General features: G+C 47.3%; 1 protein-coding gene across 8 annotated transcripts in view; it reads right to left on the minus strand.

Moving 5' to 3' along the window:
- Window positions 1-5,461: 5,461 nt before the first annotated feature.
- The window catches only part of SLC41A3 (solute carrier family 41 member 3), a 37,804-nt gene continuing 23,240 nt past the window's right edge, over window positions 5,462-20,025 (minus strand). For all 8 annotated transcript variants that reach the window (XM_030570076.1, XM_030570071.1, XM_030570072.1 and 5 more), the window contains 6 exons: window positions 16,711-16,857; window positions 13,520-13,664; window positions 12,845-12,924; window positions 9,204-9,338; window positions 8,073-8,221; window positions 5,462-6,410 (listed from right to left, as the gene is read on the minus strand). In XM_030570076.1, coding sequence (XP_030425936.1) covers window positions 6,225-6,410; window positions 8,073-8,221; window positions 9,204-9,338; window positions 12,845-12,924; window positions 13,520-13,664; window positions 16,711-16,857 — 842 coding nt within the window. In that variant the 3' untranslated portion in view covers window positions 5,462-6,224. The remainder of the gene's footprint in view (window positions 6,411-8,072; window positions 8,222-9,203; window positions 9,339-12,844; window positions 12,925-13,519; window positions 13,665-16,710; window positions 16,858-20,025) is intronic.

Genomic DNA, 20,025 nt, shown 5'->3' on the forward strand with positions numbered 1-20,025 from the left:
CTGTACCCTCCATAATATTTGTGAACGGAAGGGTGAAAGATTCAGTGAGGAATGGACCTCCGAGGTTCGACACCTAGAGGATGAGTTTGCTCAGCCAGAGAGCAGGGCTAATAGGGAGGCCCAGGAAAGGGCTTCCAGGATTAGGGATGCTTTAAGGGAGCAATTTGATGCTGAGAGCCAACAGTAATGTTTGATGCATTTGATGTGCTTTGCTTTACCTTGCTGTATAATATTTACCACTTCCAGCAACAATATAATGTAGTGAAATAGAAAAAAAGAACTTTATTCAACATACAGTACATAACAGGCAAGGGGGTTGGGGTGGTGGACTGTAGATTCTCAGGTTTTAATATGTCCTATTTTGATCACTATTCAATGGCTGCTGCACTTCAGGATTACTATGCTGCAGGGTAATGGGGGTGGAGTGAACAGAGTAAGAATTATAGTTCTCAGGGCTGGTAGGTGATCTTACAGGTGTTGGGGGCAGCTGGGGATAATAAGGAACTGGCTGCTGGAGAAAGTTGTTTTGTGGAAATACTGGGGAACAAGGACGAGGGCTTTGGGAGGGCTGTGGGTTACCACGGTACATATTTGTCTGCATGGCTACAATAGACTCGAAAGACTCAGTTTGGCGAGCCAGGAGGCTTATCGTCTGCTTTGTGTTTTTTTTGGAAGACAATTCCTTTCTCCTGCTTTCTGTTTGCCTCCATTCATGTACACTCTGTCTCCATTCATGTACAGTCTTTCTCCATTCATAGGTCTTCTCTCTCCATTCCTCTGTCTTCCTACTTTCTCTGTTGTAGTGGCTCATAACAGATTTCATCAATTCCTCTTTTGATTTTCTAGGATTCCGTCTCAAGTTCTGCAACCTACGTGAGGCCGGTGATCCGGCTGCAGTAGTCAAGGTCACTAGACAAAAGAGAGATAGAAACATGTAATACACAGAGGCTACATTGTTTATTATCACTTGGTGAAGGACTTCTTAGACTTTTGGTAGCATCCTTCTCACATACCTCACATAACACAGAGAGGGCAGGCAAGCTAAGTCATGGCGAGCAATGGGGTGAGTGGTTTTGCCCCGATTTCCCCTTGGGAGTGGGAATTGACCAGTGGGTCACTGGGGTTTATCAGCAATGGGTACAGGAGGTAGCTGGTGTCCTGAAGAGGGGACAGTAGTGAACAGGAAGGTGGTGAGCTAGCTGCTTGGGGGGGGGTGGTCTATGGTCCGCATTCACGCTGTCCTGCTTGGGGGGGGAAGCAACGCGGTGCTGGATGCCTGCTTGGAGGGGGGGGTGGGGAACACCGGAGCACACCGCGGTGCTGGATGCCTGCTTGGAGAGGGGGGTGGGGAACACCGGAGCACACCGCGGTGCTGGCCCTGCTTGGAGGGGGGAGTGTGGAACACCGGAGCACACCGCGGTGCTGGATGCCTGCTTGGAGGGGGGGGGACACCGGAGCGCTCCGCAGTGCTGGATGCCTGCTGGGAGGGGGGGGTGGGGAACACCGGAGCGCACCGCGTGGCTGCCTATGTGCTGGGAGGGGGGGGTTAAAAACAGAGCGCCATGGGCTGGGGAAACGCGAACCTGGCGCCCTGCACTCAATTATCCCTGAACTCTCAACAAGGTTTCCTACTGCCAGACATATCACTGCTGCGTGTTACCTGGGAAGAGAGGGAGGGTCTTCTACAGGAATGTGGATACCGCCCTGGCCCCTATGCAGCTTGCCTGTGTGCAGCCATGGTCCCCCCACCCCTCGCTGCACAGTGGATCGGACGAGTTAGCCTGACCCGGACAAGGACCACGGTGGCTCTCCCGATCAATCTGAGAAAGCAAATTGCAAATGCTCTTGCAGCAACATTTCAAGAGATTACCGAGGCAGATTACAGAGACGTGATAGAGCAAATCAATGGGCTATTCCACGTTTAGGCATGCATGCAGGCAGCCATAACCAAAATCCTCCTCTCCCAAAACATAAACATCTACTTACCCCGAGCACGATCCTCAGCTTCTTCCTCAACATCAACTTCCAGCTGCTGCGACTGGCTAGCCTCCTCCTGGCTTGAGAAGAGCTCCTGGCTGCATGTGTACTGGGACTCCGGGGTGTCTCCCTCCACGCCAGTAGCCTCACTGTCGCCATCCTCTACACCCTCCCCCACTTCTCCCTGCTCTGAACTCTCCATCGTGCTCCTAGGATTGGCAGTGGGGTCACACCCAAGTATGGCATCCAACTCCTTGTAAAAACGGCAGGTTGTGGGGGCAGCTCCTGAGCGGCGATTTCCCTCATGGGCTTTGCAGTAAGCACTCCTCAGCTCTTTAATTTTTACCCTGCACTGCAACGCGTCCCGTTCATGGCCCCTTCTCATCAAGGACTGCGATATCTGCCCATAGGTATCATAATTTCTCCTTCTGGAGCGCAGCTGTGTTTGCACAGCCTCCTCTCCCCAAACACTAATGAGGTCCTGCAGCTCTGCATTGGTCCATGCTGGGACTCGTTTGGTGCGTGGAGGCATGGTCGCTGAGTGATTGATTGATTGATTGATTGATTGCACTCCAGGCCTGGCTGAGCAAACAGGAAGGGGATTTTTAAAATTCCCCGGGGCATTTAAAGGAGGGGTCAGGTGAGCCCAGGGCAGTGGAGTTTGCATGATTACCAGAGAGGCTTCTCAGGTATGCTGGGATACCTGCTTATGCCACGGAGGTCAGTAAAAACGCTGGTGAGTGTCAACACTTGATGACCAGTGCTGGTGATCCAGCGCTGGATCCTCTACACCCGAGGCTCGACTGAGTGTACGGCCAGCGCTGCAACCAGGGAGTTGCAGCGCTGGCCGTGCTGTGCAAGTGTGTACACCACCTAGGTTGCAGCGCTGTAACCCCCTCACCAGCGCTGCAACTCTGTAGTGTAGACAAGGCCTTAGTCTTGTTATGGAAGCTCCTTTGAAATAAGGTCTGATTATATATATATCTCAATCGAGAGAGAGAGAACAGGGTTAGAAGACAAATAAATGTCCCTTTAATATGCACTTTTACAAGCCCCTTGTACAGAAACCATTTTCTCCTGTTTTCAGTGGTTCTCAAACTTCATTGCACTTTCTGACAATAAAAATGGCTAAATGACTCCAGACAGGGGCATGGAGGAGCAGAGCCAGAACCAGAGCCCTGCTGCCCTGGGCTTCAGCCCTTGGACTTCGGCTTCAGCCCTAGGCCCCAATGAGTCCAACGCTGGCCCTGGCGACTCCGTTAAAATGGGGTAACAACCCACTTTGGCGTCCTGCAGTTTGAAAACTGCTGTGTTATATCATATCTCTGGAGGATAGAAAAGAACCACTTTTAATTCCTAACTCTGTTCCTTCCAATACAGCAACACAATTATTTTGCTGCTTGGCCAAACAGCAAGCGTTTCAATACAGCCAGACCTTAACGAGCAGCCTCTCTGTCAGTGCCATTTATGTCCCAGGCATATGACCTCAACCACCGAGACACATCTGGGATTGCCAAACCCTCCTGCACAAAAACATGTCAGCTAAAAGGTATAACATTTGCTTGACAATCATGCCCTTTTTACATAAATAGCACACAGCTGGGACTAATTACATGTTCCAGCCCAAGGACACTGTCAATATTTACAACCAGAAGAAGCTGGTCATTAAGAAATATTGTTTATTAAAAAAAATTAAAGCAATAATTCACTCTCCTAAATTCTAAGTGCAACCATGTGTCATTTACTGGGAATCATAAATCAGGAGAGTGACTGGCCCACAGTCACTAGGGGTAAAATTCAACCCCGTGCAGAGGGCCAGTACCAAATAAGGGTGCATTAGGCTTGTGCTGGCCCTTTCCTCCAGCATGAATTTCTCCAGGTGACTATCTGTAGGAAAAACTGCTGTAGGGTCAGATGATGGGAGCAACCACCTCTTCAGTGCTCTTCTGAAAAGAAGGAAAGATTTCTCATTAGGATCCCACCTGTAGGTTCTTTTATGCCCCTGTTGGACTGTGCTAACACACTAGGAAGAAGCTTGCCTAAGTCACATAGACCCCCACCCTCGTAGGGAAGATAGCAAAGACAAAGGAGTCCTTAGAAAGTCTGCACAGGAAGTTTGCCCTGCTGCTGCCCATGCCGTACCTGTTCTGTGGCAGGAGGACTTTGTTCTGTAGGGTCTCTCAAGCCAGCATCACAGTCACTTCTTAAAAAAAAATTGGTTATAGGCTTCAGATCTGCAAACTCCTAGACTGCATGGCGCCCCCTACCCCACACATCTGTAATTGCTCATGATGATGTTTCAATTTGAATGCAAATAACCCGTCTTCCTGTCTATGCTGTTGCAATTACCACACGTCCGCTCGTGGTTGAAACTGAATTGTGTTGACTTCACACAGGTGGCAGATGGTTAGATAATGCACAAAGGGCCGTGATTAGAGGACAATGTGACGTGAATGCTGTAATGCAACCATCCAGGAAGCTAACGTTCCATTCAGCCTGGGCTGCAGCACTTACAGTTGTGAACGGAAAAGGGGTCACTGGAGCTATGTTTTCAGACAGAACACGGCCTCAAGCAGTACCGCAGAGCTGAACAGCCCAGAATTTTAGGGGTGTTCACAAGCTAAACTGGGATCCGAATTTTGCAAATACCTTTCTTTATAATGGTCTGTCATAGGAAGATCCAGGCAGCACTAACGCTGGGATGTGCAACAGGGCCTAACAGTTAGGCACCCAAATCTGTTCATATTCAATGGTGCTGGTTGTCTAATTCTCATAAGCTCCTTTGAAAAATCTCAGCCTAAAACCTGAGGGTGCTCAAAAGCCAGATCAGGAGTTTAGGGTTCAATTCAATCTTTAAGCCACTGAAACTCAGTTTGCAATCTCTCCAGCTGCTGCATCTGTTAAACGTCTCGCAGACAAAGCACCTAGGCACTTCTGAAAATCCCCTTGGCTGCCTACCTGCATCTTTGGGTGTCTACATTTCTTTACAGATCTGGCCCCACATAATTTGCCTAAGGTCACAGAGGAGCGCTGTAGCAGAGTAAGGAACTGAACTGTGGTTTTTAGACTCCCAAGCTAGTGCCCTCAACCACTGTTCCACACTTCCTTTCTTAGGGCTGAGGAACACGACCAACCAAAGATTTCTACAGAAGTCAACAACTATCAACAGTGTGACCTATTGGACGCTTTTAGAATAGTCTGGACAAACACCTGCCAGGGATGGGCTAGGTTTACTTAGTCCTGCCTCAGCATGCCTCAATGGACTAGAGGGCCTCTATAGGTCCCACCCTGTCCTGCATTTCTATGCTATATGGTGTATTTTTAAAAGAGGTGGCTGGATTATGTATCCTAGCTGAAATGTGGCCCAAGCTGTGACAGGTCCATACAGTGCAGGTCTAGGTGCTAGTGATCTAACAGTTCCTTAGTCCAGTGCCAATAACAGTAATTAGGAACAACAAAATAATGGCAATAACCTGCCCCAAACTACAAAATGGTTTACATTTTATTTGTGTTTCAATAAACCATAAAAACTACTGAACAGATGTTCCTTAAACTGTCAAACAAAGAATAATCCACCTCGTCAGTTAGAGATGTTTGTTTAGGCAGGCCCTGGATGATTTTTCAGTGCATTGCAATCCAATGAGGAACATGCTCTTTGAGACACTGTATACAGAAGTTATGGAGAGAGAATTTTAAGGCCCTTATTGATTCTCCCTCCCTGAAGATGTGGTGGGGAGGGAGGAGGCAAGAAAATATTTCTTAGGCTCTAACTGCTGATCAGAGACATTGCAACATCCTCAACTAGGATCTGATCCAAAGACTAACTGAAGGCAATGGAAAGACTCCCATTGACTTCAATGGGGTGTGCATTAGTCTCCTACTTACCAGGTGGTTACAGTCATACATTTTTAAGCCAATCAAAATGCAGATTTCCCAAGATATGATCTGTTTTCCTTAACCCCTGGTTTTCTAGATGCACACATGAACAGAGTATACTGTTTTAGGATGTCGAGGTCGCTTTCAAAGCTGTCTAAGTCCAGACGGGTGCTGCTCCTTTTGATCTGAATTCAACAGCTGTAAGGCACTGCAGTGGTCAATAGGGGAGGGCAAGGATAGCAGACCCATTCAGTTTAAAGACTTAGTCTGAGACATAGTCTCTAACAACCGTGTTGGACCATGTTAAAGCACCATACTGAATGACTTGCTTGGTGGAGCAGCAATGGGCCAATGCTGCAGCAGATGTCCTGTTAGTTTCCCAGTTTCATCTCAGTCCCATTGACAAGCCAAACCAAGCGGAAGCAAAGTGCCAGGAATCCCGTGCCCAGGAGGTCGCCCAGGGCAGTGAGGTAGGGGATGGAGAAGTTGTCTGGATCCAGGGCCTTCCTCCACACCAGTCGCACAATTAGATCAGCCATGTAGAGCAGGATTCCCACCTGCCCAGAGAGAAGACAGACCCAGCTGTCAGTGACAGGCATGCATCAGGAATACGGTACCTATTGCTAGAATACAGTCATTGTGATGGAGGGACAGAGTTTCTGCCACTAATTAAGACAATGGGAGACGTAACCGTGAGCAGGATTGGGCCTAAAAAATTTTAGGGAAAAACAACTGGCCAGCCCTTAGAAGGTAACTTCTGTAGGCAGAGGTTTTATGCTTCTCTTTTACATTAGCGATTCAGGTCTTGTCTACCTCGTTTTTCTTGGCAGTCTCCCTGGTCAACTGGAGAACTAGTAGGTTTTTATCACATCGAAGATACGAAGCAAGTGAACCCTGAGCCACTGAAAAGAGAAGTGATATTTTATCTAGACTACTTAAAAATCTGTGTGATTTTTTCTGTTTTTCATTCACCTTTAACTCAAGATCCTGATAACCAGCTGGAGGAAAAGCTTGTGTTAAAGATTAAAGACTGCCTTTTTAATTCAATTCAATATTGCGAGAGTTCTCCCACTCCGTATCTCTCGGCCCTCCAAGGGACACCTCAGTACATCAGGGACCACGAGACTGCGCATTTCTAAAGGGAATAAACCAAGCAGAAAAAATACCAAGCACAACTTCCCTCCGCCCGCACCATTTCCTAGTCTTCATAGATCATAATGCAATTAAAAAGAGCACAAGCCTAGTGTTTTCTTCTCTGCTGGGTCCCCTAGAAATCAGCTCTTATGTTGCTCAAGTTCTGTTACTGGTGCTGTCATTTATTGCATGTATTTTCATATTTGGCTCTGAGTGTGGGAGTGGTTTTGCGATGGTGCATATGCACAATATGCACTTTTTTTTTAAACTATTTCAACTGTGGTGCCAGGGTTGCGGATCATATAAACACAGGCTAAGGATGGCAAGGCCAAGCCAACTGTGCAAAGAATTCACACACAGCTGCAAGCCTGACTGTAAAGGGAATCAAAAAGAGGAACAAAATCTTTTACCCTGCAAGCTAATGAACTTGTAGAATGGCTCATTTAAAAGGGTGAATGAACCAAGAGCATCAGTGAGTGTAAGTGACAGCGCCGTGTCTGTGAGGAGGACAATGGAGCGTGGGGGTGGGGAAGGCAGAACAGTGAAAGTATAAATGGGGAAAGGCAGAACCGATCGAACTGGTGGCCTGAGGTTTATGTGTGGCTGTTATTTTTGAATGTGGGCTCTCTTGCCATCTCAGGCCTCTTAGTGCTGGGTTTTCACCTTGCTGAATGTAGCTCTGACCCACAAAGTCCAGTTCCCCCATCCCACAGATTTTCACTTTGGCATGTGAAATTAGCCTTGCCGAATTATCATGGATATTTAACCAGCCTAGCACAAAACCTGCTCACTTGCCTTTGGCTGTGATGACCAGCAATAATGGGGGAGAGGGGGAGCAAACTAGAGATAGTTATTTGCCCACTAAATATATAATATTACTGCTGCAGTGGGACAAAGAACTACACGAGCCTGTACGACGTATCCAACATCTGGCACAGGGATGCTCCTGCCATTAATAATTCCTGGGATTATGGAGACTGGGTGAGGATGGCAGTGGGAAGTGACAGGGACTAAGGGACAGCGATTGGGATTTTCATTGCTGGCTGACAGATTCACCCTCAGCTCAGCCGGGCTCTTTTTATTACCTGCAGCAAAGCAGCAGTCAGATAAAACATCACAAAAGTGAAGGTGATGGCTGTGTGCCCGCCCTGCAGGAGGCGAATGGTGTACAGGAACACCAGGTGTCCGGGGATAACCAGCAGGAACAGGACACGGGCTGACTTGGAATTCACCCCTGCAGAGAACACATGTATTAAAATAAACCAGAGCGGTTACTGCTTGAGGGGGAAAGCAGCATAAAGCTGTACATCTTTCAATGACCACACACATATCTGTGGATGTTAAATACCACTGCCAGGGGAGTAGGAGAGAGACATGGACTGTTGACAACTCATTTCTGAATGATACTCAGCTCCTTACTCATAATCCCTAATGTTATATTAACTATCTAGTTGTTTTATCCATCCCTCTGGATCCCACTCCTATCACTATATGAAGTATTTCTGGGACTGCCTCCAGCAGCTTTTTCTGGCATTAACCTCATAATAAAACCACGTTCTACGTACATACTCAGCTCAGTGATTCTCTCTTGAGCCTCTTGCTTAGCTTCCCATAGCTGTTCCATTCAGATGTTCTGTGCAGCTCCGGTTCCCACTCAGCTCCTGCTATGAATCACTGTGATCCACTTTCCTAGCTCTGGCTCTGCCCTATCATCAGTGCACAAACTTCCAGGGCAAAAGCAACTCATCTAAGAGTAACAGACCAGATTCTGATTTTGCTTGTGCCAGTGTATCTCCATTGCCCTGATTTTCCCAGCATCAGCGAGATCAGAATTGGCCGCACTGTGTGCTACAATCTGCTACTAATTCATGCACTGGGGCATCTAGGACGGCCCCAGTTACAGTGGGTGACTCTCCATGAGAGTGGATTTGAAGTTTCTTTTCCAATGATCCGTTGCCAGTGACAGATACTCTGGAGACCAATGTTCCTGCTCCATTCATGGAGCAAGTACAGCACAGGCAATATATTGGAACAAGCTTCCCTCAACCTGCCCCTTGCCAAGGTACCTCAACCCTGCCCTGGAGGTTCCACTGTATGGAAGAAAGTGGAGCTCACTCTCCACAACCCATTCGGTCCTTGGCCAGCCAGGGTGACAAAGAGTGCTCTCGTTGGGATGACGGGTTTTGTGATGTGCACATCTGGAGTTCATTGTCTACCTGACATGAAGAACGTAGTGCATGGACCGGGCCAGTTCTGCCTCATCTTGTAGGGCAGGACTCCAGGCATACTCCAGAAGTGCAGGAACGTGGAGATGCGGCTGGCTTGGATGGCTACCAGATTCCCACCAACACCTGCAAGTGCAAAATGCAACAATCCCGTAAGCCTCTCCCCTAGGGGCAGCAAGAAGCACACACGATGCATTGGTCTCTAGGGACTTAGCAGAAGCTTGGCCAATCTGCATCTGCTCAGATGCGCAGTGGGGGTGGTGGTTAAGGAAAGATCAACCCAACCCATGTGTCATTGTGGTGCTGTTTTATTCACATGCTAGGAACACTCACAAAAATCACAGCAAGAGTAAAGTTCAGATGAATGTCTCGTTTTGGTGGTTTTATATAAAACATCTCCCCTGGACCTTCTGCTTGCTATGACAAGTAAAACGTTGCATGATCTCCAGCGATGATGCAAGTTCAGCCAGCATGAACTGATCTCTGGGAAACACGTGGTGCAAACAGCCAGTGCAAAGGCAGCAGCTGCTGCTCTCAGTTCTGCTTCTCGGAGGGACTCAGCTAGAGAGACTTTATTGTTTAAATCACAAGTGAAACAGACAGTGATCATCCTGTTCATCCGGAGGCACCTGACACACTTATTAAGTGAGAAAGCATCAGATGAGAATGAATCAACCCTCACCATGTTGGTTAATTAAAAGGCAATTAGTTCCTTCCCAATTGTTTAATTCTGGCAAATATAAAACAGCAGCTACATTCTCCATTAGACCACTGACTATATTCTAGGGAGCAATCCTGCATTGCCTATGGGTCTATATGTACACGTGGAGGGAATGGGATGCACTGGATAAAATAATAATGAGCTAAATCCTGCAGCCTTTACTTGTTTCTTTTCTCAGGCACTCTCTCTCTCTCTCTCTCTCTCTCTCTGAACATAAGAACATACGAATGGCCATACTGGGTCAGACCAAAGGTCCATCTAGCCCAGTGTCCTGTCTTCTGACAGTGGCCAATGCCAGGTGCCCCAGAGGGAGTGAACCTAACAGGTAATGATCAAGTGATCTCTCTCCTGCCATCCATCTCCACCCTCTGACAAACAGAGGCTAGGGACATCTTTCCTTACTAATCCTGTCTAATAGCCATTAATGGACTTAACCTCCATGAATTTATCTAGTTCTCTTTTAAACCCTGTTATAGGCCTAGCCTTCACAACTTCCTCCAGCAAGGAGTTCCACAAGGTGAAAGGGGAAATTTGCCAGAATTAAAACCAAGTAAAGTCTTCAGGACTTGATTCAATAATAATATGACTGAAAGGGTGATATTTGCAAACCGACTCCCTGAAAGGGAACGCTCAAACTGTTCATGGGCATCTTTGCCCATGCAAACAGGGAATGCACAAAAACAGGGGCATGCTTAATTCTGCAGATGATTTTGGGACAATAAATTTTCACTCTGAATTAGCAGTCTGTGTTAGCTTTTATGAACTCTGATCAATGGAATGGCTCTGATTTGATTTCCTAATATAGCTTTTTGGCTGATAGCGCTGGAAAAGGTTTGTCATAAAGGGTACATCTGCGCTACAAAGTAAGATCAGGGTTAATAGAACCTGAGTTAGCAGACCTTGGGTTTGTTATTCTAGGGTCTGAACGTCTACCCTCATTTGTAACCCCAGGTTAGGAACTGCTGAACCCTGGGTCCCAGCCTGGAGCTCCAACATCTACACTACATTATGCAGCCCTGAGTCCAACCACCCATATCCCAGGCCTTGTCTACACTATGTGGGAAAGTGGATCTAAGCTACACAATTTGAGTTACGTTAGTAGCGTAACTCAAGCTTACGTAGCTTAGATCTACTTACCACAGGGTCCACATTACACTATGTCGACGGTTACTCTTCTCGTTCTGGTAGAGTACAGGAGTCGACGGGAGAGTGATCTGCGGTCGATTTAGCGGGTCTTTACTTAGGGTGACCAGATGTCCTGATTCTATAGGGACAGTCCCAATTTTTGGGTCTTTTTCTTATATAAGCTCCTATTACCCCCCACCCCCGTCCCGATTTTTCACATTTGCTGTCTGGTCACCCTATCTTTACTAGATCCACTAAAATCGACCACCATTGCATCAATCACCACAGCGTTGATTCCCCAGTAAGTGTAGACAAGCTCCCAGACTTCCCAGCACCCTCCCAAAAGATGGCCGCTCTAGCTCTTTGTGTAGTGTGGGAAAAGCCGATTGTCCACCAAACTTGACTGTCCAAAGGACAAAGAAAGTTGGCCCATGGGACAGTGGAATACTTTTGGTGGACTCCCAGAGCACAAGTCCAGTGGGGCAGCATCTGCACTGCAAAGCAACAGGGTTTGAACCCTGGGTCCCAGCTTGACTCAGGCTTGGACCCGCCACCCCCGTGAGGTCTTGGGACCTGCGTCACTGCAATTTGTGTGTAGTCAGAAGGGGGGTTAGGCTTGAGCCTAAGTTCGAACCCTGGGCTTACACTGCCTGTAGACAGGTTAGCAAGACCTCTTGTGGGTGTTAGAATCACCGCAGCTTAAAGAGCCGCTAGATGACAAAATGCTTTGCAGATGGAACATCGCTGTAATTTCTTAATGAATGCTGGTTTCCTCTAGAAAGAGCCTGACTCACACTAAACATTATATCAATCCAAAAGCCCAGGTTGTTTCCACAGTGGGCTAATCTTGATCATCAACATGTATCAGAAGCTTGGACTGATTGCACAGCTCAGAATGTCAATTTGAGATTGGAAGGAAATGGGATTTATTGTGATATTTTTGCAGAGATTTAATGCTTATGAAACTCAGGGTATGTCCACAGTGCAATTAAAAACCCACAGCTGGCCCTGTGCCAGCTGATTCAGGCTCGCGGGGCTTGGGCTAAGGGACTGTTTAATTGCAGTGTAGACGTTCGAGCTAAGGCTGTAGCCCAAGCCCTGGGACCTTCCCACCTCACAGGGACCCAGAGCCTGGACTCCAACCTGAGCCCAAATGTCTACACTGCAAACAGCCCCTTAGTCAAACCCCAAGAGCCCAAGTCAGCTGCCGTGGCCAGTCGCAGGTGTCTAATTGTGGTGTAGACAGACTAACAGCAACCCCCAGAAGTTGTAGGCTGGGGTTATGCAGGCTTCCTCCCCACAGCTCTGCCACCTCAGTCACACCTGCAATCCTGACCTGCAGCACCTCCTGCTATTCCACTCCAGAGCCTCTCCCAATCTGAGGGCGTGTCTACACTGCAATTAGAGGTACGACTGCAGCTCAGTTTGGCAAACTTGCACTAGTTTTAACCCAGCTAGCATGGCTCAAAATAGCAGTGATTGGCACAGACCCCGGCGCAGGCTAGGAGCGTGAGTATATACCCAGGGTTCTGGGCTTGTACAGGCCACGCCACTGCGTCTTCACTGCTATTTTGAGCCATACTAGCATGATTACAGCTAGTCTGGTTATGCCTACACAAGCTGCAATCACACCTCTGACTGCACTGCAGACATCGGCTGAAACTGCCAATTGTGCTGCAATGTGTGATGTGGACGAGACCACCATGTTCTCTGGTAACATGAGCTGGCATGTGAATCCAGCCCTCTGGGGGTGAAAGGACAAAAATATAACCCGCTCTCAACCTACCATTAATCACGGGTGTAAAAACCGCCATGCCTTCAAAGTTCGGGTCAGTTACAGTTTTGTCCAAGATCAGTCCACCAATGCTGTTAAAAATGACACAAAATGAAAGCTTATTACCGATCATCTGTTACCAGGTGCGGAATACAGAGACTGAGACAAGGACTAACTGTCCTTTTTGTTCTCAGAGTAGCAGCCGTGTTAGTCTGTGTCCACAAAAAGAACAGGAGTACTTGTGGCAAAGAAGCGGGCTGTAGCCCACGAAAGCTTATGCTCAAATAAATTTGTTAGTCTCATAAGATGCCACAAGTACTCCTGTTCTTTTTGTTCTGTGTTAGTACAGAACCTAACATAATGGGGTCCTGAGCCATGACTGGCATTCCTAAGTGCTACCAAAATACCAACAATGACAGTTATACAGGCTGCATTTGACTATGCAGCAGATGTGTTTGTTTTATGGAAGACATTGGTCCAACAAAGTGCCTCTAACAATGACAGGTCTGGAGACCAGAGAATTTAAAACCATGTCACTATAAATTATCACTGGAATCTCAGACAGGCAGAATTTTTCTTTTTTGGGGGACACTGTCCTGGACCTTGGATTAGGTTGACTGTAATCCCTGAAAGGGAAAGAAAGATCTTCACAGGGTGGAGAGCGGGAAGGGTGGTTCCTAGGTTTACCTGCTGATGCTCATTGCAACAATCACTGGCTGCCATCCAGACTTCAGGACTTCAGCAATAGAGGGACTTTGCTTGGCAATAGCAACCCAAAGAGGAATCATGATAACAAACACAGCGCAGATCAGAGGTGAAAGGTATTTCACATCTGGCATGGAAAAGAAATTCAAAATTATATGCGATTTACATGTCTCCAGCTCCATAAGATTGTAAAATCTGACTGGACACCACCATTACATTCTGACTGACTAAAAGAAAGGAAGCAGTGCTTGGGACTGAAGTCTTCATGTTTTCCCCCACCGTCCATAATTCACCTGTGAAACTCACCAGCACAGACAGTACAGAGGCCAAGAGATCAGGAGGATTTGAATCAAGTAAGGTAGCTAAATGAATCAGGATGTCTATGCTGTTTCATTAGATTGGATAGAAATGTATATGGGATATAAACCGTTTTATTTCAGGGATAAGTCAACCACTAACTCACTGGGGCTAAGAAACTATTCCTCTGGGCAAGTTATGCCATAAATAGATATGAGGCGGCATCTCACCCCTTCCTCTGAACCATCTGGCACTGGCTAGTGTTGATGCCGGAGCAGTAGACTAGTTGGACAACTGCTGTCTTCTGATGCTCCACACATCAGACAGCTGAGGGGCAGATTTTTACTTGCTGGTTTACATGCATTTCTATTAGTTACATTTCCCTTTGGCAGCAGCATAACCTTGAAACGATCTTCAGAAGCAAATGGTACTTAAAAAATGCTGCCCTACAAGAAAACAAACATGACTCAGCACCAGAAACACCTTCAAGCGATGGAGATTGTGCCAGGCCTTTTGATATGATAATAATTTGTCTACAGGGCTCTCCATCTGCTCTCTGTATTAAGTCCAAAGCTGAGCCTGCTGCAACACAATTTTTGCAGGTATTCCAATATATAAAGCAAGCTTGATACGTGCATTTTTCCCAAGATATTGTCAGGGCCTTAGGTTAGAAATGTAAGGTAGGAGCATTAACCTTCATAGAGTAACATCATTATGAAAGTTTTTTTCCACAGGGAGGTACTTACCATTGTGCACTTCACCCACCACTGAAATGCAGCCTCTTTTGGGGTGCAAATGGCAGCTGTTTAACAGTGCACAGCACCCCCTCAAGCCAGCCAGGGCAGGAAGCAAAGACGCACGATGGGACACCCAACCAAGTCAGGTGCTCAATATCCCCTTGCTCTTTTGAGCATTTGGCAATTAGCTTATTTTTAAACCCCACACATACAGGCTGTTCACATCTATAACGTACGATCCAATGCCCACTGTAACGATTCCCTTTAGAATCTGTGTGTCAGGCCTTTGGAACCAGTTCTGACACCCTTCCTCAGGAGTAGTATCTTACTCGGTAAGCAGTCCACTGCTTATTACTTGTTGAGTGAAATACTACTCAGTGCAAGGAAGGATGGTGTAATCAGCCCCGAAGTATTAAGAACTGGAAGGAGACACGTTGATTTTAAGATTATAAAATACTCTACTGGAACGAGAGCATTATACCTCGGGGGAAAATGTAACTTTCAAAGGTATGTAACATTCTGGGCCTTCTAGGACTTATCAATATCCTTAAGGGGAATATATTTCTCTGTGATCAAGGCAGGGTCACATGCCCTGTCCCACTTCCCTCTCACCTCCATTGAAATACAGAAGATTCTGGAAACCTGGGAATTATGAAAACCCACCAATTGGGTGATGTCACATTACTGACTGACGCAATGTAACCAATCCCCTTCCAGAGCACTGCTGAATAAAACTCCACCAGAATTTATGTCCTCTCCAGCCAGACTACTTGGCTGCAATGATAGTCTCCTAAATTAACGGCTGCTCATTACTGTATTTGTACACTATGGTATATGTTATCACCTTATTCCATAATGCAGTCCCTGAGAGATATTACTGGAGATGGAGCTGCTGAAGGCCACGCCCTTTTTGTGTAGGCAGATCCCACGGCATCTTGGGAAACTGCATACTGAATGAATACATTTCTGAAGTATAGGAGAACTGGAACGAAATGACTATTGGACTTTCCCCAGCCTCTTTCTCTCTGGGATATGGATTCAATTGTTCCCCTATTTGTAGGCATGTGGAATAAGTTACTGTAACAGGAAACAGCTGTCTCACTCACCATTTCTGCTTTCAGTTTTCAGTGAAACTTTGGGTTTAGTTGTTACCAACTTTTTATTTTTTAAAAGAGCCTCAACAGATTAAAAAAAAACACACACACAACCCTGAACCTTTTCTCTTTCTAGGTCAGGCCCATGGTACTTTGCTTAGCAATTTTCAAACATCAATCAAAGCATAAATCATATTTCTCCCTTGCTCTAAAAACGTACTGTGCATTTTCCAGGCTCATAGAGGAGAAGTAGTTCAGGTGCCAAGTTTTTTAGCCAATTTGTCGCCTCTAGGATTGTGTCTACACAGCAAAGAAAAACCTGTGGCTAGCCTGGGCCAGCCGACTCAGGCTTGCAGGGCTCGGGCTGTGGGGCTGTTTCATTGCTGTGTACACTCCCTCCCACCTTGCAGGGTCATAGAGCCTGTGCAAGCCAGACATTTACACAGCAGTGAAACAGCCACGCAGCCCGAGCCCCATGAGCCTGAGTCGGCAGGCATGGATCAGCCATGGGCATCTGCTGCTGTGTAGACATACCCCCAGGGCATGGTTAACACAGCAGTCACAGCACCAGCCTAGAGTGGGTCTCTTTGGAGAATATACTCTCTTCCCCATTGCAAGATTATAATAATGCTTTGGGCTCCCACAGGATCTGAGACATCAGCTAAGCCTCACAATAATTTTATGAGGTGGGGAGCATTATTATTCCCATTTATACGTGGGAGTGCAAAGGCAAAAGAGAGCATAAGTGATTTGGCCAGTGTTGCAGGAGTTAGTGACAGAATTCCAGTCTTCTGCTCTAACCACATTATCCACTGAATGGTCCCCAAACCCTTACAATAAACCAGACAGTCATAGGACTTACCTACAAAGCCTTTTCCATCTCTACCTCCATGGCCTACGAGACCACTCCCTGTTGTAATGCTGTGTCCAGTCTAGCTTTAACATTCCCAGGAATGTGGATGCTTCCCTCCTCCAACTGAACAGCACTCCCTATCAGGAGGCTTCCCGGAGAGCTGAGCCGCAGGGCCTCTGCTATGTACCTTACCTATGTATTTAAAGAGGGTGCTGCTGATTCCTGCTAGCAGAGAAAGGGTTATCAAATCTCCAAGGCTCGCTGCTATGGGAGTGGCGACGTTGTCCGGGTTTATCCCCACCTTCCTCGCACCGATGATCACGCCAATCATCACCAGACCTAGGGGAGACACAGACCCGGGGTTCAGACTCAGAGGATGATGCTGTTTTTGGTGTTGGCACCACTGCTCCACACTGTGCCAAGGGCTACCCTGGTTCTGGGATGGCCCATGGTGGCTTTGCCCATACTTGGATGTTGCACCAAGTGGAGTTTGGTCACCCTCAGGAAATGGGCCCAGTGTTCTCCTTGTACTGAAGAATACAGCTCTTCCACGGGCCCATACACAGCAAAGCAAACACCACAGCTCAGTGCAGATACCGCTGAATGGCCCAAATGTAGATGCTTTCATCCCTGTCAGAGAGTCTCTACTGGCTTGAAGTGGGACCGGGAACAAAGCACATTAATAGATATGCACACAGTGAGTACCCAAGACCAGGCAGCAGAGGCAGGGGACTAGAGTGGTGCCATTCTCTGGGGTCACATCTAGATTCCACAGCACAAAGGCATTTTCCAGAACAGTATTCAGTATTATTCAGATTTTTTTTACTTGCTTTTAAATCCCCAAGTGGCATGGGGCTGCCATTGCAGGTCGTAACCAAGCTCCATGTCCCCAGTGTAAGGGTCTTGGCTGGGTATCCATTTCCCCCAGCGATCCCTAGCTGCCAGAACAGTCACTTGGGGACCACAGCTTTCTGGGCTGCTCTAATTTACAATGGGCCTGGAAGCTGGGCAGCTTCAGGATCAAGGGGGTATAAAAGCAGCTCCTAGCCACGAACATGCCTCCATCCTGAGGTGTGCTAAGCAAAGTTCAGGATCTGGGGCACAGTCTCAGGCTGGTTAGCGAGGGTGGAATTTTGGCTTATTAATATAAGCTGGTAAGACCAAGGCTAAACGCCAAAGGCCAGGTGAGAGTCAGACTGAGAGAACAAGAGAGCGCCCTGCTCTAGCAGCCCAAACCGGAACAGAGTGCAGCAAAACGCCTTGGAGAGTCACAGCAGCAACAATAGCTCATTTCGCTTTACTTGAGAAAACGAGACCTTGGCAGAGATCAGTCAAAACTCTTATCCGTGGGCAAGTCAACTGACAGACACATCTACCAGCCTGACTCCAGTGCTTTGTGACTGTTTAGGGCAGTAGCTGATCTCCAGCCTCCAAAACAAGCCCAGATGAAATGTCCTGAGCGCCTCCCGTGGCATTCTGCCCTCTGCCACTGCCCCCAGGCTGACCACTGATGGTATGGCGCTGAGGACGCAGGCCAGGAAAGGATAGCACACTCTGGCTCAGAAACCTGTGTCTGCTCACAAAGGCCTGGGAGTGCTGAGTCTCCACACGTGTCTGGAACATACTCCACTTTTCTGAACCCCAAACCTCCAGAGAACAGCTCACACACATGCATGCGCTAGCCCCTCCCCTCTAACACACGCACACAATGCTCCCCCCCAAAAAGCACACACACTATACCTTCCCCCCCATGACAACAAATCACCTGGCTCCAAATACAAACACGACCTGCTTCCTTAAGCTCACAACAGCGACCTGTCACCGCAGCTAGGAAAGACCCTAACATTAGCTGAAGGTATGTCAGCAAATCCTTCCTTTTTACATCCAGTCAGATCTTTGGGGGAAACAGAGGTTAATAAAAGCTGTGAGGTTTTTTAAAAACTTCTGAGATCTTGTCTAGTGCTCCTCAGCACAAGCACCTCCATTGTTCTTGGACTCTGGCCTGGGTACATCCATATTCTTGGACTTGTCCTCTTGTTCTTAGAAGACTCCATGTGTGCAGGGCTGCTGCATAGGGTTGCCAATTTTAGTTGGATGTATTCCTGGAGGTTTCATCACATGACAATCTTTAATTAATTAAAGACTAATCTTTAATTCCTGGAGTCTCCAGGACAATCCTGAAGGGTTGGTAACCCTAGATACACAGCACATTGCTGCCCACTCACTCACTGATAAGGATGTCATGCTGCCCTCTTGTGGCAGACATGTGAATTCCTACTCTTCCCTTTAAACAGACCCTCCTTACAATGACATCATTGTGGAATGGCCTGCCAAGAACTCAGCTCTGATTATCTTCATCTCACAGAGAGGGCCATGAAGATAGAGAAGTGAAGTGATTTGTCCAAGTTCAAAAAGTGAGTCAGAGATGCAGCCAGGAATAGAACTCCAGAGTGCTGACTCCCAGCCCCAAGCTTTAAACACTCTGTCACACTAATCTACCCATGACCTTCCATGAGGAAAGGGACAGCGCTGACAGCCATTCCCCATCACTTGTCAAAAGCATACCACATTTCCCTAGATCGGCATGCTCCTAGAGAGAAGTGTGTGTGAGAGAGATGCTGTGAAAGAGCAGTGTGTGTATGCGTGCAGTACTCTTTATACTTCAGAGAACCCAGGGCATTTTGCACTGTGTGGTACCAATTTTACCACACATCCTGGCAGCAAGGTGATTACAACACCCACTCTGCACTCAGTCATCACTCACACTCAGTTCCAAGTGTTACAGGCTGTCTTACTGCAAGGTGGAGAACCCAGAGCTTTTGGATGGCCACTTTTATGTATCCATCAGTGAATTGCATTACTGATTGGCTGGAACGCTGGGCTTTGGATCTGCTCAAAGATCTTCCCTGGGGTCTTCAAAATGATACATGATTGGCCACCAGGGAGAGACAGGAAGGGACTCCTCTGAAGGATGGTGCTTTTAACGTAGAGCACCCCTTTGGTGCTGCCCTGCAGTGGAAGTGAGCCCTAACTGGTCTGAAGAGAATCCCAGTGGGGAAGGAGTGTCTGAACTTTCAGAGCACTGAGAACACAATGAATTTCTTTCCTTTCTTTAAAAAAAAAGTGTGCGAGTTTAGAGTGGATGGATGGTGCCAGATATCGGAGGACTGGCACTGGGGGCAGAGCAAATGAATGGCCCACCCTTTGGATGCAGCAGAGGCCACAGAACCCAGAAATCAACAGATCATGGGGGACAAAAATGAACGAACAGGACAGGGTGCAGGACACAGTCACTGGGATTTTAAGGGACATGGAGAGGAGGAGCACAGACAACACCTGCAGCTTAAAGAAGGCATTCAAGGAGTCAGTAGACACCACCCATGAGAATTCTGCGCAGATGTGTGCATGAATGAAGAACCCAAAAAAGGCCCCAAGTCACAACAAATCCTCACATCCAACGTCCTTCTCTTGGACTGATGGATGGCACCACCTTGGCCAGTGCCAGGA

The sequence above is a fragment of the Gopherus evgoodei genome, chromosome 7, assembly GCF_007399415.2.
Source record: "Gopherus evgoodei ecotype Sinaloan lineage chromosome 7, rGopEvg1_v1.p, whole genome shotgun sequence".
In the NCBI taxonomy this organism is placed as follows: domain Eukaryota; kingdom Metazoa; phylum Chordata; order Testudines; family Testudinidae; genus Gopherus; species Gopherus evgoodei.